General features: G+C 35.6%; 1 protein-coding gene across 2 annotated transcripts in view; it reads right to left on the reverse strand.

The window, feature by feature from the left end:
* The window catches only part of PLOD2 (procollagen-lysine,2-oxoglutarate 5-dioxygenase 2), a 100569-nt gene that overhangs the window by 18654 nt on the left and 54461 nt on the right, over positions 1–27454 (reverse strand). For both annotated transcript variants that reach the window (XM_047099972.1, XM_047099971.1), the window contains exons 4-10: positions 22503–22666; positions 19233–19345; positions 16653–16716; positions 15340–15437; positions 8186–8287; positions 4733–4858; positions 2949–3070 (exon numbers count right to left, since the gene is read on the reverse strand). In XM_047099972.1, coding sequence (XP_046955928.1) covers positions 2949–3070; positions 4733–4858; positions 8186–8287; positions 15340–15437; positions 16653–16716; positions 19233–19345; positions 22503–22666 — 789 coding nt within the window. The remainder of the gene's footprint in view (positions 1–2948; positions 3071–4732; positions 4859–8185; positions 8288–15339; positions 15438–16652; positions 16717–19232; positions 19346–22502; positions 22667–27454) is intronic.

Raw genomic sequence — 27454 nt, forward strand, 5'->3', positions numbered from 1 at the left:
AGTATTATCTAGATCATTCGGTGACTAGAAAGGAGGAATACCTTTTTCAGTCTGAAACACACATTTTTACCACACAAACCTTCAGATAGTCAACATCTAAATCACTGTTATATCAGTCATACTATTCATTTGTCTGAATCACTTTTTTATTTCTTATTTTAATTAATCTCTACCCCCAATGTGGGGCTGTAACTCACAACCCAGAGGTCAGGGGTCACATACTCTTCTGACTGATCCAGCCAGGAAGACCTGTCTGAGTAATTTTAAAAATCTTGATCTAAAGTCCAGATAATAGTCTGATTAAATATGTTGACCCATACCCATAATATATCTTTCCATCTCTCTCTATATATAATATCCATTGGCTTTTACACATAAATACACACAAGCACAGATAGAGTCTAACATTCGAGGTGTGCTCATGAACATACACAAACAGACATGCACACAAGACAGTCGAGACACCCAAGTTTAGGATACTAATTTTGAAGAAAAGTTGTTTTTCTTTAAGCTTCTTTAGGAGAAATTGTTTAACTTAAATTGATTAAAACATACATTTCTTACTTGACACGTCCCCAAAGGCAAGGGAACGAAAAGCAAAAATGAACTACTGGGACCTCATGAAGATAAAAACTTCTGCACAGCAAAGGAAACAACCAACAAAACTAAAAGGCAACCAATGGAATGGGAAAGGATATTTGCAAATGACGTATCAGACAAAGAGCTAGTATCCAAAATCTATAAAGAGCTCACCAAACTCCACACTCAAAAAACAAATAATCCAGTGAAGAAATGGGCAGAAAACATGAATAGACACTTCTCTAAAGAAGACATCCAGATGGCCAACAGGCACATAAAAAGATGCTCAACGTCACTCCTCATCAGGGAAATACAAATCAAAACCACACTCAGATATCACCTCATGCCAGTCAGAGTGGCCAAAATGAACAAATCAGGAGACTATAGATGCTGGAGAGGATGTGGAGAAACAGGAACCCTCTTGCACTGTTGGTGGGAATGCAAATTGGTGCAGTCACCCTGGAAAACAGTGTGGAGCTTCCTCAAAAAAAATAAAAATAGACCTACCCTATGACCCAACAGTAGCACTGCTAGGAATTTACCCAAGGGATACAGGAGTACTGATGCATAGGGGCACTTGTACCCCAATGTTTACAGCAGCACTCTCAACAATAGCCAAATTGTGGAAAGAGCCTAAATGTCCATCAACTGATGAATGGATAAAGAAATTGTGGTTTATATACATAATGGAATACTACGTGGCAATGAGAAAGAATGAAATATGCTTTGTAGCAACGTGGATGGAACTGGAGAGTGTTATGCTAAGTGAAATAAGCCATACAGAGAAAGACAGATACCATATGTTTTCACTCTTATGTGGATCCTGAGAAACTTAACAGAAACCCATGGGGGAAGGGAAGGAAAAAAAAGAAAAAAAAGAGGCTAGAGTGGGAGAGACAGCCAAAGCATAAGAGACTCTTAAAAACTGAGAACAAACTGAGGGTTGATGGGGGGTGGGAGGGTGGGGAGAGTAGGTGATGGGCATTGAAGAGGGCACCTTTTGGGATGAGCACTGGGTATTGTATGGAAACTAATTTGACAATAAATTTAATAAAATAAAATAAAATAAAATAAAATAAAATAAAATAAAATAAAATAAAATAAAATAAAATAAAATAAAATAAAATAAAATAAAATAATTAAAATATAAAAAATTTTAAAAATTTAAAAATTAAAAAATAAATAAAAAAGAACATGGCCTGTTTCTGACCCTATCACAGTCAAGGATTGCTTTTCAGCTTTTTGAAATTCTGTCTTCCCATTGTTTCATTTGAAAACTTTCTGTTCTGTTTCATTTTTTTCTAGGTTTATTGAGATATAATGGACACTTATCATTGTATAAGCATAAGGCAGACAATGTGTTGATTTGATACTTTTATATATTGCAAAATGATTACGACCATAGCCTTAGCTATGACCTACATCCCGTCACACAGTAACCATTTCTATTTTGTTGTGAGGTCATTTTAGATCTACTTTCTCAGCAGCATTCAACTATGTGATACAGAATTATGAGCTATAATCATCATGCTGTATATTAGCTCTTGGTAGTTTAATTTGATTAGTGCTGATGAATTACTACTTTGTGCCAGGCCCTGTGCTAGGCACTGAGACTTAAAGAAAAATGGGACACAGTTCCTGCCCATGAAGATTTCTAGCTCCTCCACTAGCTGGCTGGGCAGACTTGCTTAACATATTTAACCTCTCTGTTTCCTTGTCTAGAGACTGAAAATAAAAAGAACCAATTCATAGGTTATTGAAAGGAATAAATAAGATACTACATGCAAGGTATTTACCACAATGCCTCACACAGTATAAGCACTCATATATAGTAGTTACTATCATACGAATTAATTACTCATATATAGTAGTTACTATCATCTGAATACTATCATCATCATCTAATATGATAGTTAATATTTTATTAAGGGCTCACTGCAATGCTGTCTTCTTTAAAGTATCTTCACCAATTTTGCCTGTTGAAAGTAATTTCTCCTTTTCCTTTTCTTAGTACTTTGCATCCTGAATTACTACTTCTTCCATTCACTTTTGTTAAAGATAATTGCACCTGTATCATTAATGTCCACTAAACTGTGGGCTCCTTGAGGGCAGAGACTATTTCTCATTTATTTCCATTCATTCATTATTCATCATTTATTCATTCATTTGACAAGCATACATTATAACCATCTGTTATATACCAAGCATTATGCTAGCCACTGGAAATATAGCAAAGAACAAGAAAGTCATAGTCTGGTCCTTGCTATCAAGTTTGGTAGTAGAGATAGAGAAACAGGTGATTATTGACCAGCCTATAAAAGGAGTAGGCATAGGGGTTTATTAGGAAAACAGAAAACAAAAAAACATACATTCCCATGTTTCTGGCTTCGGCTTGACTTAGGTTTTCTTCTGGTCCTACTATTTTTATAGTACTGATTTCATGTTTAGCTTTATCAAAAAATACCTTGATGTCCTTTTCATGATAAACTTCCTGTAACATATTTTAAAAGTCAAAAATTAGTGCCAAAATGACAGGATGACTGAAGTGTTCATACATAGGGATGGCATCCCATTCAAAGTTGTCAATTCCACAATTCACATTATTTCCTCAATTACAGATGAAATGATAACCTATATTAAACAAATTCAATTTCAATATCACATGAAAAATCTAAAGTAGATACATAGCAATATTTTTTTCAATAGAAGATACTTCAAAATTCTTCTGACGTCCACTCCTAGACAGGTCCTCGAATCAATATTTAAATCCTGGCTGCTATAAAATGCTCTAACTCGAAGGAAAATGGTTTGTGGCCTGAGAATCTTAGACATGTGCTTTAAAATATCCATAAAAATGCCTACTGAACATAATAGACATTAATCTAAGTTATAAATACAATCATATTTTATAAAATAAATATTTTAATACTCTTTAAAGCCAGAGAGAAAAATCAGTGGTCACATATGAAACTGTGTTTTTACAAAAAGAAGGTAAAGTTTAACAAAATTTTATCAATAAGGAAATATAATGGGAAAATTATCAACATATAAGTCATCAAATTAGTGTGATTCAACTATGCTAAAATTTAGATAAGATTATCTAACATAGATAATCCAATATTAGAGCATTTCAGAGCTTTTTATGTATCAAGTCTCACTAAGTATTTTTGAAAGCTTTCCACAGCTTGTTAAAACTACTTATAAAGCATAAAAGCTTTATAAAGTTCATTTTATATATAAAGTTCATTTTATATATAAAAAAGGGGGGGAGGCAAAATCCTCTGCCATTAAGAAGGTCCTACAAAAGGAAGAAGACCTAAATAAAAGACACAATACATAAAAACAAAACACTTTAATGTATATAAATACATTACAATGCATTTTACAGAGCAAATGCTCAACGATTCACCCTTCTAAACTTTTTTTAGCTATGAAACTTTTTCTATGAATTTAAAATATTCCCTGGAAAAGGCAAATGATAAACTGACATGAACATTAGGAAGAAAGAACAATATTAAACCAAAAGCATTAGGACAAAAGGGAGAAAACAGTATACTTCACGCCTATTGCATTTTTCTACAATATGTTAAGTGTCAATTGTTTTAACAGGAAAGAGACAAATATATGGGAAAATTCTGAGAAAAGGGTCTTTAAGTTTAGATTACATGTGGGAGGGTTGGGGAGGTTCTGTATATTTTTGGAGGAAATGACAGTATCAAAATCCTTTGGGGGAGAGCATGCCATTGTGTGATTAATCAAAACAATACTATATCTGGAAGCGATTTCAAGTTCTGATGCTATGGTATTAGCTTAAGCTGCAAACAATTTAATGACCAGTTCCATAAAAGAAAATTCCATAAAACCCAAAGGCAAGGAATACAAGGACCTTTGACATTTCTTCACATATATATTAAGTTGAGCCATATGAAATGAGCTGATATTCAACCATTTTTGATCTACAAAACTGAGTTTCACGTGGCTCATTCCAATGTTATGATAGTTTCCAGATCCTAAAATCCTTAGGTTCGACATAAGCAGACAGTAATTACTCCAAAAATTCCCCACTAAATTTATATAAGTAAATAATAACACATATTTCCAAAGAAGATAAAAAATAATTTTCACATAAAATATTCATTGCTCAAATACTTACTTTATTATGAATAAAGAGTTTAAGTGCTTCTTTTGGGTAATCCAGTGTCAACAATATGTCCAGAAATCGAGGTAGGAAAGGGGTTGGTTGTTCAATAAAAATGCCTATTGTTACATTTGGATGGACCTTTGTTTTACAGCAAACATGAAAACAAATTATTATTATTTTGGATTTATTCTTAATTTTATTTATTCTTAATTCTTAATCTTAATCAATATTAATCTTAATTCTTAATCAATACAACATAAAATATACCGGCAATATCATTTCAATATAATCTGCTAAATCTGAATTGACTCATGGCAATTCGCTAACATGTAAAATACAATCTTATGGCCTCCATCAAAGTGATTTTACTCAATCACGTATGGGCATTATGACTTAGGTTTGAAGAGGAAACTCACTATCCTATTTATTACATGGATGTAATAAAGGATATTGCTTACTCTATTATTCAGTGCTTCCTTTATGATAGTCTTTAAAGAAATGTCCTTCAGTTCTGAATCTATTTTGACATCTTCATCTAAGAAGCCATAACGCTAATTGTGTTTCTCTTTTGGTTTCCATGGCTTGGAAGTCCCTCATTTAATTTGTAGCTCAAATAAAGCAACCATGGAGTTCTTGAGCCTTTATTTCTATCCTTGAATATTTCCTTTAATCTCATTTTATGGACAGTACTCTATTTTGCTTCATTATTATACACGAGAAAACTATAGTTTACCTTGTTCTATTTTTATAGATTTTCAAAAACCTGTTTGGGTATGTATTATAGGATAGTTTATCTTTCATTCATTGCATGAAAACTTTTGAAATACTCTTTATATTTGTCAGTCCTTGTGATAAGCAACATTTAGGACAAAGAGTGAAAGTTCCTGTCTTGAAAAATTTACAAATGGTTGGGGAAGACAGAAACATAAGTAAATGACCATGTAATAGTGTTATTACCAAAACTATATGAAAGATTTCTTTATAATGCCTTTTTTAAACATGTTTTGAGGCAGCTGGATGGCTCAGTCAGTTGGGCGTCCGACTTCTGCTCAGGTCGTGATCTCACAGCTTGTGAGTTCAATCCCCACATCAGGCTCTCTGCTGAATGCTTGGAGCCTGGAGCTTGCTTTGGATTCTGTCTCCCTCTCTCTCTGCCCCTCCCCTGCTTGTGCTCTGTCTCTCTCTCTCTCTCTCAAAATACAAATAAACATTTGAAAAAAATAAGAAAATTAAAAATAAACATGTCTTAAAACCTGAATTTAAGGATTAAAGTTTTTTTAGAAATATCATATATGTTAAGTGCTGAATGAGGTACCTCATTTCCCATCTTTTCACACATGATGCCTCATATATTTCTGTTATCTGGATTATAAGTTAATATTTGTTTGCACTGATGTATACCTTGTACACTGTTCTACTTCTTTATAAATTCATTCACTCACCCAAATATTTATTATTGAATAAAAAAATCCAAACAACTAAAGACAAAATATCTACCCTCTGGGAGTTCTCAATTTAATAGAGGAAATAAGTGAAAAGTAGATCACAACTGTCCCTTATCAAATGATATAATACATTTCATTTACATTTCATAATAACCTTAGAAGTTATTTATTATTCCAAATTTACACATGAGGAAAATGGGATTTAGAGAAGTTGAGCAACTCAGAACACATAATTAACAGGTAAAGACCTGGGTTTCAACATGCTACAATTTCATTATCCATCTAAGTTGGCTTTATATACTAATGATAATACAACAGTTAACACTGATTGAAGGCTTAGCACTGCATATGTATATACAATTTATAAATATAAATATCATTTATATATGTATAAAGTTTCATTTAACCCTCCCTTTCTTTATATAGAAAGAACCTTACCTATGGCCCACATCCAAGAATATGGTAGGCCTGAGATCTTAACTACCCATATAATTTTAATTTTTATATCTTTATTGCATAATAACTAATATGTAAAACATATAAAAAATCTGTCTAGCAAAATATAATAGCTTTCCTTTCTAACATATTTTATCAGTCTGTCAGACAAAAGAGTTTAAGAAACAAGTGATTTACTCCTATATGCAAAAACTAATAGTGAGAAGATAAAAAATTTTAAAGTAAACATTTTTCTATCTTTGCACCAGAAAGTTTATGTAAAAGGAGACCGAACAGATAAAAAGCATTAACCCTCCCTCCAAAGGACAACACTACTTTCTGCAGAAAAGATCAGGTTGAATTTTTAAACATCATGATGCAGCTTCATTCAAAAATATTCTGGCATTCCTTCCGGATAGGAAACATTCAGTTTGTTATTTGAGAGACCGGCCAAAAAGTCTTATTTTCAAGGAAAGTAAGGCTCTATTCAGAAGCTCCTATATATGCACAAGTTACTCTTTGTCCTCCTTTCAGACAGTGATAAGCATAGAAAGTATTTAAATTCAGGAGCTTTGGTTCTACACAGTGAGAGTATTTTATATTTGCATGGATCCAGGAGTTGCCAGAACTACATTACTGGGAATTTTATTTTTGCTTATATTGGTTCTACTTATCTGGCATGCTGTAGAGACTCAGTAAACCCATGATGAATGAAGGAAAGAATCAGCCTTAATGACAAAATCATCCCTAGAATCCAACTGCTCATATATGTAATAACAGTTTTCTAAGTTACAAGAGCAACTTTTTGGAAGAAATACGTTACTATAGAATACACTGAAACTGCTCTGGTGGATGACAGAAGAAGAATGCATGCAAATGTTCTACAGGTAAATATTATTTCTAATTGCTCCTTTATCCTCAAACTAGTTATAATTCTCTATGAAATATGCCTATAAGTAGCACTGTGTCTGGCACATAATGTGTATATGACATCTAGGCGAAATTGCAGTGGTCAAGAATACAGGGTCTAGGGCCGGGCTGCCTAAATTCAAATCCCACCTTCAACGCCTAAAAAAACTGTGTGCCCTTAAGCAAGTTACTTAATCTGTGTGTCCCTCAGTTTTTCATTTGTAAAACTGTGTCAACAGCACTACCTACTTAAGAGATTTTGTGAAGTTTAGTTGGAGTATTTTATGCAAAATACTTAAAACAATTCTTAGTTATATAATCATATATTATTTTTTAACTCATCAAATTTAAAAATCAAGCACAGATAATATTAGTCAATACAAATGCTGAAGCATTTTTTTCCTCAATGCTTTGACTAAGTTGGCAGACTAAAAACAAGGGCACCCAATCATAATAAGATTAATATTAAATATTAACAACCAAGCTCCTTTTATTGGGATCAATTACTAGCCAGTTTTACTCTCAAAAACAGTTCAGAAATACAAAACTCTAGCAATTTTCTGTGTCATCCTGTTTTAGCCATATAAATGCATTATCTACCATATATCAAAACTATAAGCTAATGTTCTTTCAACAAATCACTGCACTTCCTGACATTTCACACATTTCCACTCACATCTACTGTAGACAAGTCAATTGTATCCAAGTCACAAAGAGTGCAGCCATTATCCTGTGTCCATGCATTAGGTACATAGTTTCCAAAATAATTCAGGAGAATCTAGTAAATGAAGGAAAACTGTATTAAAGAAAGTAAGCCTCTCCCATCAATGTGCTTTCATTCTCTAAACATCTAACTTCAAAGCAGGTTTTCTGCATTAGGTATATTCTTTAATAGTTCTACTAATATGTAAGACCTAGAGGTTTATACTGAACTAAATTCGTTCCAGACAATGAGTCATAAAACCAGGGCAAACTTTGTCTAGAAATGCCAAAAACTGCATTATAAATCATAAAGGTCATTGTATTTCCTTATGTAAGAAACAATACCAGATGAGACACAATTAAAGAAATATGTAAATAATGAAACACAGAGATTTAATTGAGCTAATGAGACTTACCAAAAACAACACTAATGAGAACAGTCACATGAATAGTAATTTAGTAATAAGACATATATGTTTAGGGGCGCCTGGGTGGCTCAGTCAGTTAAGCGTCCGACTTCAGCTCAGGTCACGATCTCACGTTCTTGAGTTCGAGCCCTGCGTCGGGCTCTGGGCTGATGGCTCGGAGCCTGGAGCCTGCTTCCGATTCTGTGTCTCCCTCTCTCTCTGCCCCTCCCCCGTTCATGCTCTGTCTCTCTCTGTCTCAAAAATAAATAAAACATTAAAAAAAAAAAAAAAAGATAATATATGTTTAAAGGCCCAGGGCAGACACCTATGGTGAATGGGGCAGTGCCAGACGATCGCCACTCAAAACAAGTTTTATACATACTTTATCACCAAAAAGCACTAACCTCTTCCAGGAAACCATGCTACCTACCATAAACTAGGCTTCTGGGCAGTGGTTCGGGGGGCACTGACTTCAGGAAAAGAAAGTCTGCAGTTTAAAACAGATCTACAACAAGGCCCTAATTACTGCCACCCCACAATTGTTAACAGTAAACTGAAGTACACTACTGCTTTTCTCCCCCCACCCCCCGCCCCCGCCCTCTGCTACCCCTTTTAGGTCACTCAGGGCATCTCCTTTTTAACTTTTCTCCCTCTGCCCTTAGGCATCATTGGAGATCATTTCACCTGTAAAATCTAAGTCCCTTTGTGTGTTTTGGCTGAAGAAGAAAGTGAGGGAAGGTAGATGGAGGAGAGACATAAACACACTAAAATATGCTCTGAGCCCTCAAACAAATCTTGAGTATCCCCAGAATGTAAACATTTTCAGGAAACTTGTGCGGATTTACTTATAGGTAAGATGAACTCAAAAGGGAAATGTGTCGATACATTAAGTATGATGGCCAAAAATGTACAGAAGTGCCTACTGAATTTTTCTAGCTTCCTAAGTCCCAGAACTTTTGGTGCAGAAAGATCTTATGGTGCAGAATAGATGAGGTAATTAGTACCATTTTACCAGATTCCTCTCAAATATATGGGATGCCATCTAAATATCTCTATTGTACTAAAACAAATGTTGTTGAAATGATACAGTATTAATTGCAATGGGAAAATCTTTGTACTATGCAGATATTGTAGATATAGTTACATTCAATTTGTAGATTACAGTCATAAGACATCGGAAGTAATTCATTCACATCTCTTTTGAACTACATGATAATTCAGGAAACAAATTACAAGGCAGGAAACATGTACTTATGAAATTCATTAATGACATTTCAAGAGTCAATGTGGTCATTTTAAGGTGCCTCTAGCGCAAAAAAAAAATTACTGTTGTCAAATTACAAATGCAAACATTAAACATTCATATTCCATACAATAATATGGTTTTGAAGGAAGAAAACAGATTCATGTGAAAATGGATCCTGTCCTAAATATTATTTCTAAAAGAAATTTTAAGAAATTTAAGGCTAGAGGAAAATATAACTTTTTTAAAATGTCCTGGAAAAGAGTTTTTCTTTAAAGGGAGAAAAAAAATCCACCATAGTTGGCCATATCTAAAAGCCCCATCTCTGTGTAAAGACTGGCACTTTCCTCATCTCAGAAATCTCATAAAAATTAAATATTTATTTCATGAATTATTGATCAGTCTATTAGAACCCTTATGTGAATATGAAAATGATCAATATCTTTTCAAAGGTTAGAGCATAAAAGGTATTACTTTTAGTTTTCAGAATTAAAACTTTATTTTGTAACCTTTCCACATTCTACTCCTTACCTCAATTTAATTTTCATAGATAATTAAGATATTTTAAAAACGTTACTTTTGACTGGAAACCTTTCTCTTTTGGATCGCTCACTACACAGGCAGAAGTTATCCATCACCAACCCCCACCTTCCATTTACATCTGTTTTCTTCATTAAAATCTGCAGACATTTATGCTGGCAGCTTTGGAAAGTGCAGAAAACTGTTTATGTAGTTAGGCTGTTCCAGGCAGTCCCCAGCTACTAGGTGGTAGTACTTTCCTGATCTTTCTTTCACAATATCAAAATGTTTCCAGAGATGATGTCATTTCATTGGCAGAGAAACTTTTCCAACCAAATCTTTTCTTTCTTTCTTTCATTTTCCCAAATCATCCAATTATTCAAGGTCATAGTGACCCAAGCATTTAATTTGTGTTTTTATGTACAGAATTAACATCCCTATTTTTATTATAAATCAAATTAGTTTCAGAAATGTTTGTTTTCACGTGCAAATTAGGTGATCTGATCTTCTGTTCAATTTTAGCTTGTATACTACCACCAATGTCATGATTACCTTAACAGGTATATTATCTGATATGTAAAAGAAAAGGTTAGGTGTTAAAGTAAGCATCTTTTAATGTGTTACGAACAATAAATGAGCTTCTAGAATAAAAAGTAAGGCTTCAAGCCAGAAATCATAGTTTCTGTCTAAAAATTTATTAATATTAGATTGTGTGTATCTAGCCAAGTGAGAAAATAAGTATGTAGAATACAAAAATATATTGTAAATAAAATGTTACTTAAGAAACACAAAATTATTTACATATCATTATGAAAATAAATGAAAAGTATAAATGCTCACAGATATAGACTAAAAAGACAAAAAAACCTGAAAGCAATCATGAATAAAACAGTATCAAGGGCTAGTGAGATTATAATTGATTTTTTAAGCTACTTATAATTTTTTTTTAGTGTTTATTTATTTTTGAGAGAGAGAGAGAGAAGAGTCCAAGCTGGGGAGGGGCAAAGAGAGAGGGAGACACAGAATCTGAAGCAGGCTCTAGGCTCTGAGCTGTCAGCACAGAGCCCAACATGGGGCTCGAACTCACAAACCATGAGATCACGACCTGAGCTGAAGTCAGATGCTTAACCGACTGAGCCACCCAGGCGCCCCTAAACTACTTATAATTTAAAAATTACTCTTACTAACAGCATGAGATTTAGAGAAATTAACTTTAATAACTTTGGTCTGTAAACACATTAAAAATAATTTATCATTTCTAGATTATGTATATATTTTTAAATGAAAAAAATGGCTTAAATATTATCAGTTAGGTCATTGTTATGGTTCAAAGCCACTGGCATTATAATCACCCCTTAACTAAATAAAATAGTAAGTAAAATAAACTTATAAAAATTGATAGAAAATATCCTTTTGCCTTTAACGATGGTTTAAAAACAAAGTTTCTATCTAGAGAATAATCTGCTTTCTTTCCCATTAGCCTGGACACAGGGGAAAATGTAATACATTCATGTGCCTTTAACTTTAACATAATATTATTAAATTAGATATTAGCGCTAAGTAAATGCTTATTTACATAATCTTTTCTCAAATGTTTATGTTATCACAAGTTTAATTTTTATAATAAAAAACTTGCTTCATTCTTTGTTGTCAAATAGAATCACAGGAAGGTAGACCAGATAGGATCATGTCAGAGAAAATATAATAGGATCATCACACTGCTTGAAATTCCAGAAACTGTGACAGCCCAAACTGAGAATGTTTCTTAGAAGACCTAAAACAGGTCTTTCTGGGGCGCCTGGGTGGCGCAGTCGGTTAAGCGTCCGACTTCAGCCAGGTCACGATCTCGCGGTCCGGGAGTTCGAGCCCCGCGTCAGGCTCTGGGCTGATGGCTCAGAGCCTGGAGCCTGTTTCCGATTCTGTGTCTCCCTCTCTCTCTGCGCCTCCCCCGTTCATGCTCTGTCTCTCTCTGTCCCAAAAATAAATAAACGTTGAAAAAAAAAATTAAAAAAAAAAAATGACTAAAAAAAAAATAAATAAAAAAAAAAACAAAACAGGTCTTTCTAAACGGACTAAGGATTAGGGCTCCTTTTCTCATGAGAGGTCCTAAATTAGTCACTCTGTAAAACTTTAGGCAGTATCATCCTGAGAATTCAGGAGAAACTGGTGATGACGTCACAACCACTGAACATCAGGGCTTGCCCACAAAAGCTTAACACTCAGGGCCATGCCCCCTCTTTAAAGACATTTACATTTGATTTAGAAAATTACCAAGAAGAAACAGCACCCTATGTGGTTATAGGAGATGTCTGGTTGAACAAGCCCTTGTCTAAATGGCACCAAGGATATCAGACAGAGGGCTAAAATAGACACTGTGTGCATGCACACGTACAAACACGTACGCACACACACATGTATTGCAAAGGACGCTTCATAGACAAAAGACGTCCATTTATCTGCTTAAGGAAAAGTTACAGGGATCCACATCAGTTTTATGACTTTTTTTGCCCTGCCAAAAAATAATCTGCCTTACCACTCCCAAGAATAAGCTAGGTCATTAGATTGTTTATAAATTCTGACATTTACTGAAAGGTTAATATATGCTAGATACGTGCTGGAGCCTGCGGAAACAAAAAGTAAACAGGATAGGTATGGTTTCTATAATTCCTAGGCTAAAGGCCCAGTAAGTAAGAGAGACAAAAAAAAAAAAAAAAGTAAATCCATACCTGTCTAGCGTGTGGTATTAGGTATTGTGATGGACAAAGTTCCAAATACTATAGAAAGCATGCAGGAGACCTGAGAAGTAAAGACTAAGCTGATGTCTACAAGATGAAGAGGATTTAGTAGGTGGGTAGAGCAAGTGGGATTAGGGGCAAAGGATTCCAGGGTTCAAAGTTCAAAGGAATTCAGTACGTAGGAGTGGGGAGAGAGAAAGAGGGAGAGAATGAGTATGAGAAACGTTCGTGCAGATATCTGCAGTGTCAGGAGCGGGGAAGTAGATGGAAGAATGGACTGGTGATCACTAAACCAGGAGTGAAATTTTAAAAGGAGTTTTACAAGGCAAGGTGAGAATTTGGCTCTTTACACCTAAGTCTACAGAGGGCATTATACAGGTGACTGATGTGACTGACTTTCTGCTTCAACACAATGCCCTAGGTTCCAGGTTTCTGGTGGGTGGTTTGCTAGGGGTGGCAGGGTGCAGGTGGCCTGAACTAAGGGAGCTGTCACTGGCACTGAGAAAATTAGACAAACCACCACATACAGGAATCAGAAAAAAAACAGCTCTTGGGTTGGGAGTGGGAAGCACCTAGAGCCAAAACAAGACCCACGTTCCCATGAACCAGCTGGACAAAAGAGGAGGCAGAGCTGAAGGTCTTGAGTTCAGGTCTTCATATGATACACAAAGCTACCAACTGGGTATTCAGACCTGGAGCCTGAGAAAGATACAGGAGCTAGAGCAAGGATTTGAAAATCATCAGCATCACAAGAGGATTGGCTGACATAGGAAGGAAGCAAATTAACCAAGAATTTGTGTAGAAACGAAAGGTGTCTCAGAGAGATACCTATGGAACACTTAATTAAAACAAGAAAGGAAAAAGATCGCTCCCACCACCCTTGAGCTGCCCCACCCATACGATGTCTTAGTTTTTTTTTTTTTAATGTGTATTTAAAAAAAAAAAAGGCAGAAAAAGAGAGAGATTTAAGAGGCCAGAAAATCAGTAGACAAACCAGCAGAGAATGGTGCAAAGGGAAACAGTGTTTATTTCAAGTAGGACCAAACGGGATCAACATGGTCAAATGTTATCTCTGAGTCAAGTAAAATGAGGGCTAAAGAGGATGTCACAACAGACCTTGGCAGGAGCATTTCTTGGTGTGGTGGGAAGAGGAACAGAGGTGGCAGTAAGTTGACTCTACTTTAAAGTGTGTGGCTGTGAAGGGGAGGAAAAAGGCAGGCAGGCTCGAAGGCAAAAGGATTGAGGAGGATGGTTTAGTTTGTGCTGCCTTGGCTTTAAGATGGGAAAGACTTGAGGGTCTTTACATTGCTAACGAGTAGGAGAGGATAGATCTGGGAAAGTGATACAAGACAGAGAAAGGAGTGCCCCCAGCCAGACTGCAGGAGGGCTGGAATGGGACAATACGCAAGTTGTAAAGATTAACTAGAGGGGAAGAGGAATCTTCTTCTTCCATTTTGAGGGTAAACAAGCTGCCAGTGTGAGCTTTCCCTTGCCCTGCTTCCCATGCGTATAGCTTTTACTGGAATTCACACTACTCAGTCCTCTGAAACAGCAGAGGACATCTCCCCATCCCCTCTTCCCACAGTGCACATCTGTTCATCTCTTTTCTAGGTACTTACAAACTAGGCATCTCAGTTTCTCGGAACACTGTTTCAAGCACACATCTGTATCTCAAACTTATCTAAACATTTTGCAGTCAATAACATTCTCAGCAAGCTCAATGATGTCTATCTGAAAAGCATCTAAAATTTCATTAGTCGCAATATGTCTTTCTCAACTATAACCCATCAACCTCGGTATTAAAATAAGTGCAAGAAGAAGCTTCCAGCCACACAGTGACACCTCAATCTTTAACAGAGTTGTTAACTCAGAAAATGGTGAGTTAAGGACCTCAGCATCTCCTATTCAGATAGGATATCCTGTATGAGGAAAATATGGCTCATTCTCAAGTTCGCTGTTATTCTTAAACAGTAATGTGTCAAAAATAGAATGAAAAAGTATCACTTTGCTCAAGAAAAATCATCATTTGATTAATCTGAAGGAAACCACATAATACACAGTGTAAAGATGAAGCCAGTAGATTGCTAGCACTAAAAATAGAGACTCTTAAAGATACTAAAAAAGAGAAGTAGAAGGAGGAGAAGGTAAAGGAGGGGGGAGAAGAAGATGACACCCTACATACTGCTCTGTAGTAAGGAAACAGGGAAAAGTCACTGTGACTCACCTTGGTGGGTCCATTTCCATTAAGTGCCACTGGTAATGTTTCATAAAATACATTCTTAGCTCTGGCTTTGCCATTTTCAAATTTTAAAACAACTTCATCTGGGTTAAAAAGGAAAAAAAAACAGATTTTAGTCATTTAAAACGTGTGTGTGTATTCATATGCACATATACATGTCTACATCTATCTATACCTTCTTGTTGTTATAAAATTTCTCACGAATGCTATTCCATGTGCTACAACACGTTTAGAAATTTTGCCTACTTTAGGTCCGCAGAGCACCTCCATCACTCCAACCCGGCACCCGCAAACTGAGGCGCTAAGACACTGACCGGGGTGTCTGGCTGGAGAAAAGCATCTTTGCCATCCTGCCTCCAAGGGCTCTTGATAGTAATGTGATCCCAGATGAGGTAAATTATTATCTCAATTTATTCAACTGTAAAAATGGGATCTTTGCCTGCCTTTCAAAGTTATTATGAAGATGATAACAATATAAATATGGCAAATAGAACACTGCCAGACATAAGCAAGGTTTCTGCAGTTGGCCATCATTGATAGTATTTCCAGTTCTTGGAAATCAGGCCTAATGCAAATACCAGGAATACACAAGTCAGATGGGAGCAGGAACAGCTGTTTTTTGTTGCTGTTTCCAGTTCCTTTCCTCACATTTCCTAAGCACTTCAAACTAAATGCTTTCCATTCTGAGAAACTCTTTAGTGCATGAACTGCCTTGAAGAGTTGTACTGAATTACAATGTATTTTTAATCTTTAAAGTATTAATGCATTAGTGAATTAGTGTATTTTTATTTTCAGTATATTGGTTAATTTAATGGATTAATGTATTTTTGCCAAGAAATATGTCTATCTAGGCAAACACACACACACACACACACACACACACACACACACACACACCACAGTATGTGTGCCTGGTTACCAATTACCATTTAAGCTAGGTAAAGTACTCCAATACTCTAATATTCCTCATTAATTCACAACACAGAGAACGTACACGGAAAACTGTGTAATAATAAGGTATCATTAAATTAAAAATATATCTCCAGATGGTGAGACACTAAATTCTAAATTACCTAAAGCTAGAAGCTTATCTTTTTTACACTAGTCTTAAGAAATGATTTTCAGTAAATGTATTTCACGATGTCAAACTAAGCTCAAGTCCATTGTTTTTTAAAAGTTGTAATATCTACACAGTAAACCTTAACCGCAGCCCCAAAATGGATATAATACAGGACAGAGAGTTGAAAACACAGGTGTTCGTTTGTATTCATGAACAATTCTGTATTTAGGAAGCATACCTACAGCTCCATTTAAAGTCTGGAAAATTTTGCATTTGTGATCCAATGTGATGTTAATAGCCTCCTAAAAATGAGAATAAAGATACTATTGAAAATGAGAACAAAAATAGCAAACAACACTATCGTGGTAATATAGTTTATTCTTTGGGGGAATTTAAGATCCTATTTGTAAATTATTCCAGCAATATTCTTCAGAAAGACAGAAAGACTATAGAGAGTTGACTGAATTAAAGGATAAAGGGTATGTTAAAAAATTCATGCTATTCTCCTAGTATTTCCACTTCACTGCATTATGACTAATTCTGACAAGTGGATTTTTAGCAGAAGTAAAATGAATCACTTCTAACCTGGAGCATGGAACTTCCAGTTTGAGACCCCAAGTGGCACACAAACTAGTAAGATCTATGATGGCTGCTCCATCAGCCGGGGTCCCCAAGCGACTGCAATAAGCAGAAACCCTCTGCTGACCTATCACTGACATGTAGCAGGAGACATAGACCTCTGTTGGGTTAAGCTCTTGAGGTTGGGTAATTATTGTGGCATACTCCCCTACCTGTCAGCTACAATAGGCACGTAATCAATCAACATGATTACAAAGATTAATCCCCTTTACAAACTTTATGATTCTCAATGTACCAGTTTTTCAGCTACATTTCTCTGTCACAATAATATTCCTAAAATTATCTTTGTGTATTCCTATAGATTGAATGTTTGTGTCTCATCAAAATTCATATGAAGCCCTAACCCACAATGTGATGGTATTTGGAGACAGGGCCTTTGGTAAATAATTAGGGTTAAACTGAGGTCATGAGAGCAGGGACCTCACAATAGAATTAGTGCCCATTTAAGAAGAGACACCAGCGTGTTTGTGCATGCTCTCTGTGTATGTGTGCGTGCCTCTGTGTCTCTCTCTCTTTGCTACGTGAGGACACAGCAAGGAGATGGCTGCTGTCTACAACCCGGAAAGAGAGACTTTGCTAGAAACCGGCCATGTTGTTGCCCTGATCTAGGGTACAGGGTATGTCAAAGCATTCATGCTTTTCTCCTAATATTTCCACTTCTCCACCATATGACTAATTCTGAGTTCCTCCAGAACTCTGAGAAAATACATTTCTGTTGTTTAAGCCACCCAGTCTAGAGTATTTTGTTATGACAAACCAAGCAAACAAGGACATGTGCTAACCAGATAAAATCTTACGCTAAGAGAGAAACTTAAACAGGATTTACACAACTAAAAACATTACAGACTCAGTAGTGAGATTTCAGGGAAAGCATCCTGAAGCACAGACAACTAAGTAAGACTCAAAGTACTTTCACGGTTGAATTACACAAAGGCAGACAGACATCATGCTGCACAGGCTAGCACTCGTGCCAAGAGCAGGCTTCTCCTCCCAGATGAAAGAAGAAGTCCTCAGGCTTGCTACGTCAGACACATAAGAGGGAAAGCAAAAAAGGGAGACGGATAAAAATAAACATTTTAAGCATAAAGTTTCCTAAGTATTAAGTGTCTAATGAAAACATTTAGATAACTGAAATGTTTATCTAAGAAACAGAAACAGCTACAGTTGCAAACTCGCTGTAAAATATACTTTAAAAAAACTTTTTTCTGGGGTGCCTGGGTGGCTCAGCCGGCTAGGCGTCCAACTTCAGCTCAGGTCATGATCTCACAGTCTGTGAGTTCAAGCCCCACATTGGGCTCCATGCTGACAGCTCAGGACCTGAAGCCTGCTTCGGATTCTGTGTCTCCCTGTCTGCCCCTCCTCTGCTCGTGCTCTGTCTCTCTCTCTCTCAAAAACAAATAAACATTTAAAAAATTAAAAAAAAAACTTGTTTCCAATAACAGCACCCACAAATTATATAAACTCAGTACATTTAGAACGATTATGTTACCTACGGTGAATTTATGAAACATTAACTTACATTATGTAAATATACTAACAATTTTCTAAAATTAGAGAACTTTGGTTTTACTTTTCTCCAAAGTTTCATTTAAATCAATCTCAGGGGGCGCCTGGGTGGCACAGTCGGTTAAGCGGCCGACTTCAGCCAGGTCACGATCTCGCGGTCCGTGAGTTCGAGCCCCGCGTCGGGCTCTGGGCTGATGGCTCAGAGCCTGGAGCCTGTTTCCGATTCTGTGTCTCCCTCTCTCTCTGCCCCTCCCCCGTTCATGCTCTGTCTCTCTCTGTCCCAAAAATAAATAAATGTTGAAAAAAAAAATTTAAAAAAAAATAAATCAATCTCAGGAATATTCTCTTTAGGGTCCATACCAGACAGCTATTGTTCCCTGCATTCCTCCTCCTTAATAATAGAAATCCGATTTTTTAATAGGACACTTACACTTGAAACAAAGGACAACATTTTCTTTGCATATTATGCGTAGCCACATAAATATGTTCTGGTCAAAGAAAAGTAACAGAAAGTTTTTTCTAGAAAGATTATTTAAAAAGAGGTAATGTAACTCAGATGGCCCCGTATTTACCATTCTGTCTGTTAACTGCCTAGAACACGGATACGATGGCTGGAGCTCCAGTAGACATCTTAAATAAGAAGGTTGTATTAAAAATGCAAGCTATTACATACCCTCTTCAGTGGATCAATGTAAATTTTAGTGTAAAAGAGCTGATCATCATCATTATCCTGGAGATTCCACTGCTGGACTATACGGTTGATATATGGAGCATAGCCAATAAATCCTGCAATATAACAGAGAGAGATTAGAGAATTTAGTAATCAAAGACCAAAACTGGTTTCTATTAATTCCATTCATCAGTTGCACAGAGGTGTAAATCCATCAGGCCTAATACTTAGGTTAGAATTTTACAGATTACCATGGAAGAAATGAGTTATTGAGCATACTTTGTTTTATATATAAACTACAAGAGTGAGTTTTTACCAACTGCAAATCAAAGACTTTTTTTGAATAAACACATTCCCAAAATTAATCGACACAAGAGAGGGAATAATGTTTTCCAAGGCTCCTAAGGGAAAAAGTTACTAGGAAAAGAACAGAAGAAGACATTTTTTTTCTTCCTGACCTTCTAAAATGATCTTTCTTGGATCCTTTGGAGAGGATTCACTGTTTCTGGAAAAAAAAAAAATCTCTACTATGGTGATTTAATGTCAGTGCAGGATGCTAACAAAATCAAAGGAATGTTGGAAATGTCACTGACTGCAAACATGTCAAAGAAATTTTATATCTAGGACATTTTGGGAATTTTTCCTTTACTTGAACTGGTCATAGTTGTACCTGCTAAACCATTTTCTGGCTAGATTTTTTATGTCACAGTCTGGAGAAAGGAAGTCTAAAATTGGATTGTTCCCCTTGGCCTTCGAGCATAAGCATTAAATTTGCCAATAACAGTTGTCTATAAAAGACACAGACAACAGTATCATTTTTCTCCTGTTTGAATCTTCCTCTGAATTTCAGAAATGTAGCCAAGCTGTTATGTTTCATTGACCTGCAATACTTTTAAAAAGGGACGAAAGTTACTCTTGTGAACTGAAAGAAAACCTAATTTTTTACCCTCAAAATTAAAATTTCCTCATAGGAATAAAAGAATGAAAAGAAATAGGTCCAGAAAAATTACTGTTATCTAGAGAAATCAAGAGAAAATGAAAACATGCTTAAACCAATCACTGGTTGCTCCTCATTTGTTATTTTTATCAAATTAAAAAAATCTTAAAACACTGAAATATAGTCAATTTTTTAATTCCTATTACCAATATACTATAATGAAAAATATGTCCAAGTAATGGCATATGACATTTTCCAATAGTTTATATTACTCTTTTTCAAAATCTATGTTTCCTTATCCTTTGTATAAACCCCATTCAAAAATGAAGAGAAATTTCATCTATTTTCATAGTATGTGATATATATTTTATGATTTATATTTTTCTATTAAATTTCCATATTATTTCAAACCAATAAAGTTTATAATATTCTGAAATCTTCCTGATAAGGAAACATGGTTTCTTTCCATAATTTTTTAAAACTAAATGATATAATCATAAACGAAACTCATGTCCCTTAAATAACTCTCAATAGTCCATTCATGAAATTATATAATCTTTTATTGAATATATTTAGATTTTCTAGCATCTCTTTAATAATTATGGCTACAGAAAGCATAGGAATCATGTTTTGATCTCTTTCCCACTTAAAAACACCTTTTCCTTAATTAAACTTTCTCACAAAGGCACTCACTTGCTGGGTTTTTGCTGTTTCCACAGCACTGTGCATCTGTCTGAAATTTAGATTCTTAAACACATATACTCCATCTAGATGAATTTCACCATCTCAGTGAATCATTACATAATTTGTATATAAATTACATCTAGATGTTTGACTATATATATGTTTAGAAAAATTAATAAATATAAAATAAAACTTCTCCCAGAGTCCCTCAGCTAAGTGGTTTTTAGACTATATAGGACTTCAGATAAGTTAAAAGCCAGCCATGTGCAACTGACAGGCTGACAGTTTGGGGGTGCAAGTCGCACCAATCCATAATTAAGGGGTTAAGACAAAGAAGTAAAAATTGGGAAACAATCTTAGGGAGAGGCTTTGTCAGTGCATTAACTATAAATCTAAGAAGGAAAGACTACTAAGGTAATGAGGTCAAGTGACTAACATGAGAAAACCGAGGTTGTAACTTGATTATGGAAGTAAAATCCAAAGGTGGTGGATAGATTAGGAGAAAAATAAAATGGTCAAGAAATCCCCGTAACTATGAACTGCAGTTGGACTGAGATGGAGAGAAAAAGTGAGCTGAAACTAGGCAGTGCAAACTGGAATTTAAGGTGTCAGAAGTGCAATATTTATATGGGCTGACAAAATTCCAAGGCATAACTATGGGAATATATTGCATAAAATACATTGCAGGTAAATAGAGCTGGAATTGAGGCATCACAGAGAAAGTAAATTACTTGCGAAAGGTTTCATTGCCATAAATTCCTTGATCAGAGCCTAGAATCCAAAAACGCTGCTGCTGCTACATCAAGTAGGACTTAACCTGAACTAAACTAAATAGTATCAGTTATGTACACGTGAATCATCCAAAAAAAATTTGTTTTCCCAATGTGGCTTGGAACTTTCACCGAACTTATTTCTCTAACATGTCTCCCATCCTATTTGGTTATGTCTTCGGGTCATATGTTTATATTAATCTCAGTCTAAGGAAAACATTTTGGAGTCATCATAATGTCCAAAGTCAAGTTTATTAATTTTTTTTTTGAAAGGAAAGGGAAAATGTGATAATTTGTTCCTTTAATCCATGGTGGAGTAGCTAATGCAGCACTTTACATCCACTCAGTGTTGAACCTTTTTGATGAGTGATTTCAAGACAAAATCATTCATTTACTCTGATATATTTAAAAAATAGATAGAATTAAGTAATGCCTATATTTTATAGCTACATGATTATAGCTTACACTTTTTCCTAAGTAAGGGAACTTACTTAGAACTTATTAGATAAACCCATTATCTAATAGCCAGAAAATTGTCAATGAAACTATAATCAGACCAGAATCCATGCTGTTTTTCCTTGAACAACTGAATGTCTCTAGGAGAAGTCACTTAAATTTGGGGAACATAGGTTTTCCCACTTATATTCTGGAAATCATAACATTTACACGGCTTAGTTCTGTTAGGAGCATCATATGATATAATACATGGAAAATATTCAGTTAACTAAAGCACACCATGGATTCTAAGCTGATAAAATTTTTCATAGTAATAAGAAGATAATGGTTCATGTCTATAGTTACCTATACAAAAAAAGGTTGTTTCATCAATATTTATAATTTTCTATGACTAGCAGTTAACTTCTCTGCCAGTATCTTACCCACCTCCCGAATTCAGGTAGCGTTTCCCAAAGTGCACAATGGGATACTTGTCTGCTAGTCTTTTGTCTGGCCACAGAATTCCATCGGCTGCAAAGACCACTTTATGGTTTGACTTTTGGAACTTTTTTAGAACTTCTTCTGGACCACCAGCAAATATGACATCAAAGCTGTTTAATGGGGGGGGGGGGGAGGAAGAAGTTTTAAAATACACTTGTCAGAATTTAGGCATGTAAACCAAGAAATAGTCATTAATAAAAATCAGAATTTAGAATCCAACATAAGATTAATACCAACTATTTACAGAATATTCCAATTTTCCTTCAATTTAAGTTATATGGGTTATACTAAATTATTAATGTTTACATCACATCGGCAGATAAGTCCAAATAAAGACAATGTTTTTTAGCACCAGTCTTGATACATTTTTTCAATAATCGCATATTCCCAAAATCAAAATGCTCAATCAGTATTGAAAGGTTAAAAAAATCAATAACTTGGGGTGCCTGGATGGCTCATTTGGTTAAGCATCCAACTCTTGATTTCGGCTCAGGTCATGATCTCATCATGGTTCATGAATTCAAGCCCTGGGTCAGGCTCTGTGCGTCAGCACAGAGCCTGCTTGGGATTCTCTGTCTCCCTCTCTCTCTGCCCCTTCCCTGCTTGATCTCTCTCTCAAAATAAAAAAATAAACATTTTCTAAAAATTCAATAACTAACTATATATAACAATAATATAGACATAGTCATTGACAGAAGCTGCCATTATAACTGCCTAATGTTTCGATTTAATTTGTATCCAACCATCATCATTTCTGAAGATTTCATTATCTTTGATAAAATGTGTTCAACTACTAAAAATCACCATTATAAATTTATATTTAAATCACTATTTAGCCTAAAATCCTAAAATAAAAGTGTTAGACAAGTGCATCTTTTTTTAAAAATTTGTTTAATGTTTATTTATTTTTGAGAGAGACAGAGCGTCTGCCTCTGCATAGCTTTAACAAGATGCACTTGTCTCTGCATCTTTTAAAGCTCAATAAAATTGAAAAAAATTATCTAAAAATTGACACTATAGGGCACCTGGGTGGCTCAGTTGGTTAAGCAACTGACTTTGGCTCAGTTCATGATCTCACGGTTCACAGGTTCAAGCCCCGCATCGGGCTCTGTGCTGACAGCTCGGAGCCTGGAGCCTACTTAAGATGTCTCCCTGTCTCTCTCTGCCCCTCCCCCACTCACGTGCTTGCCCTCGCTCTCGCTCTCTCTCAAAATAAACATTTAAAAAGTTTTTTTTAATTGACATTATAATGTCAATGGTTTCATTGAGTTTTCTGAGGACATTATTGCTCATTGTTCATTCACAGAGTAACAATGACTTAACAAAACATGAAGTGTAAAAGCCACAACCAGATATGCTTCCACTCTGCAATAAATTCTTTATCCTTGTTACAACCATAAATTCTTTTGCATCGTTTTTTTTCACATCAGAGAACTTCAAGACCAAAAGTTTCCAAAGATGATAATTTAATGACCTAATATCCCAGGTAGTAAACAGTAAGAACAAACTAATGCTCCTGAACTCAGCACCAAGTGTTCCCAACAGCCAATAGTGCAGATACACTGCTGTGATATCTGAATGGAGGAGTAAGGAGACTATTCCACATGCTTTTCCCAGCCAGACTCGCTCTCAAAAAGCCTGGTAATATGCCAAGGCTGTAGTAATGCATCAGGCAACATTTAATAACGTTTTATATAGGAGTTATTTTGTAAAACAAGCCACACGATTCCTCATCTCTATAAAAATAAAAACCCCATGAAGTTTTAAAAATTATTTTAGAGCGGCACCTGGGTGGCTCGGTTAAGCGGCCGAATCTCGGTTTTGGCTCAGGTCATGATCTCAAAGCTTGTGGGTTTGAGCTCCGGGCTGAGCTCTGAGCTGACACTGCAGAGCCTGCTTGGGATTTTCTTTCTCTCCCTCTCTCTCTGCCCCTCCCCCGCTTGTGCTCTATCTGTCTCTCTCAAAATAAATAAATAAACTTTACAAAAATTTACTTTAGCAAGAATAGTGTAAGTTTATACTTGTGGCAGCGGTGCTAACTGACCCTCATATACATTCCCCAGCCTTTATTTCAATAATGGAACCCCCCTGTGTTAACTGGGCTCATGGTCACCTTATTAAAGACTACTCTGAAGCTAGATGTGGGCACATGTCTAAGTCTGTCCAGCGGAATGTGAGTGGAACTGGTGTGCTTCTGTAATCTCCAGAACCTGTACTTTAAAAAGGAAGTTGCCTTCCCTCTGTTCCTTTCCTCTCTTTACCCTTCACGGTGAACTACACTTTACAAGTAAAAAGTACTCGACATACACAAACCCTCACCAGATAGTACACTTCTGAGTCTTAAACAAAACTAAACAAAACACACGAGAGTTAAAATGTTACTAATGTGCAACTACACTTAGTAAGTTTTTTAGTGAAGCTTTTTAGCCAAGTTTTTTAGAAAGAAAAAATAAGGTTGGGATCAGAGACGTTGACTACTTCTTTTCATTTTTATATTGTTCTAGAAAATTTAAATTTTATGATTTGTTACAGAAAATATCATCTCAAAATTAAAACTTATCTATATATATACCTTTCCATACATGGCGTCTTCTTTCTTCCAGAATCAATAGGCAAGCTTCTGCTAATACTATTAATAACATAATCATGAAGGGACTCAGAGCATACAGTTTGAAGTCTTCTAGTTGTGTGTCTAATTTCAGCTCTGCCATGTGCTGAGTAACCTTAGACAAGCTACTTAAATTCTTAATGCTTTAATTTCTTTATGTATAAAATGGGGGAGGAGGGCAGTACCTATCTCATCAAGTTACTGAATAAAAAATTAAGAACAACTCATGGCATGTTATAAGCACTCAATAAAGTTAAAAATTAACATTATTGTTACTAGATGAAAGGGACTGTAATAATGGGAGAGGCAGGAGGAAAACTCACTTTTAAGTTCATACCAATCTGTAGTTTATAATAATTTTATTTTTATATACACATATGTTAAGATAAATTTTAAATCAGAATACATGTGTTCTGACTAAAACCTCAAACTATCTTCTCCCTGCCTGTTGATTGAAAAAGCTGAATTAATCTAACTGTACAAAATAATATTTATAAAAATATATCTATTTCCTCTTTTTCTTATAAATATGTACAACTTAGTTCCTCAGCATGACCACTTTAGATTTGACCACTAATCCTATCTTACTTTCCTGAAGTAGGAAAGAAGACCAGTGTCATGGGTAATTCAGCCACGAGAGGCAAGACAAATAAATCAAACCTTCTGAGACACAGACTGCCCTTCAAGTTGCAGAAGACTCCCAACACATTGCCTAGAGATGGAAAAAAGGGATTATTATGTCAGAGAATCACATGATTGGGAGACTTGGGCCAACGGATTCAGAAATTTTGTAGGTAGCATCACATCTTCAGAGGTAGAAATGCACATTTGGAAAGTGAATATTTTCTGTCTTTATAAACCTGGTGAAGACTATAGTATCTATACCATCTATCTGAAACTATTAGCAGAATCCAGTAGCTTGAAAGGGAGTTGTAGCAACTTCTACTTTTATGATTTAGTAGTTGATAAGCAAGCATTACCTTTATAACACAAAATAATTATTTTCAGCTTATTTATTTATTTTGAGAGAGACAGACACAGCCTGAGTCGGGGAGGGGCAGAGAGAGGGAGAGAGAATCCCAAGCAAGTTCCACAATGGCAGCACAGAGACCGATGCAAGGCTCAAACTCACGAACCATGAGATCGTGACCTGAGCTGAAACCAAAAAGAGTTGGACACAACTGACTGAGCCACCCGGGCACCCCCCAAAAATAATTATTTTAAAGCAAAATGGAAAGGCAAAGATTATGTTCACACAATCGAAGTGAGAATTTAACTCTGAATAAAAATTTAAGGTAGCTAAAACTTTCCCATTTTATTTTAGTGGCATTGTTATTTCCATGTTTAAGGATTTTAGAACAGTTCTCTGAATTGATTTAAAACTTTTCAAACGGCAAGAAAGTTTTTCTACTTAAAATTACGTTGGCCACAACAACCCAAATAATCAAATTTTTTAAAATGCACAACGGTCATAAAAATAATTCTCACAGGAATTTGGTCCATTTAAATGCGAAAAATAAAATAAAATTTTCCATAGTTAACTGTGGTAAATATTCCTGGGTCCTGCAAAAACCATAAGGTCCCACCTTATGTGGTCATACTGAGTTCTCTAACAGACATGTCAGCATTCTATCTCTAACAGGTCATTCAAACTTTTACAAGTGTTTGCCCTTCTGTGTTCCCTGTTTCTGTGGCACCATCAACCACACAGTCGCCCAAGCTGAAAATCTTTCATCCAGCTTTACCTCCTCCCTTTCTATGCCCTCTCGAATCAAATATTTCACCAAATCCTATTGACTCCATCTACTTAATCTATTTAGCATTCAAATCTTCTCCACCCTTTCTAGAAGACACTGGACTAGATTAATTCCAAAACCCTACAAGCCTCTGCGTTACCTATCTCCTCACTTCTGATAAGGACTCACGGACAAACTCTCCTGAAAATCATTCTGTGCTAGTCCCCAGGCTGGATCAGTAGCTCACAACTAGGTCTAAAGCAGGACTCTGCAAATATTTACTATCTAGCCTTTTACAGAAAATAATTTTGGCTTTGAGGGCAATATGGTCTCCATTGCAAGGACTCGATTCTGCTGTTGTAGTGCAAAAGCAGCCAGAAACAATGACCATAGCTGTGTTCCAATAAAACTATTTATATAAACAAGCAGTGGTCTGGCCCCTGGCTTACCAGCACCTGGCCTACAGGGTAAAGTCTAAAAGAATCAGCGTCACAATAACTTTCCATTAAGTAACCTGTTCCAAAACCAAACTGAACCATTTGATCTGTCATTCT

Source organism: Lynx rufus, unplaced genomic scaffold (assembly GCF_022079265.1).
Source record: "Lynx rufus isolate CCGP_SWC_20201006 ecotype Redwood Valley unplaced genomic scaffold, mLynRuf1.p SCAF_5, whole genome shotgun sequence".
Lineage (NCBI taxonomy): Eukaryota > Metazoa > Chordata > Mammalia > Carnivora > Felidae > Lynx > Lynx rufus.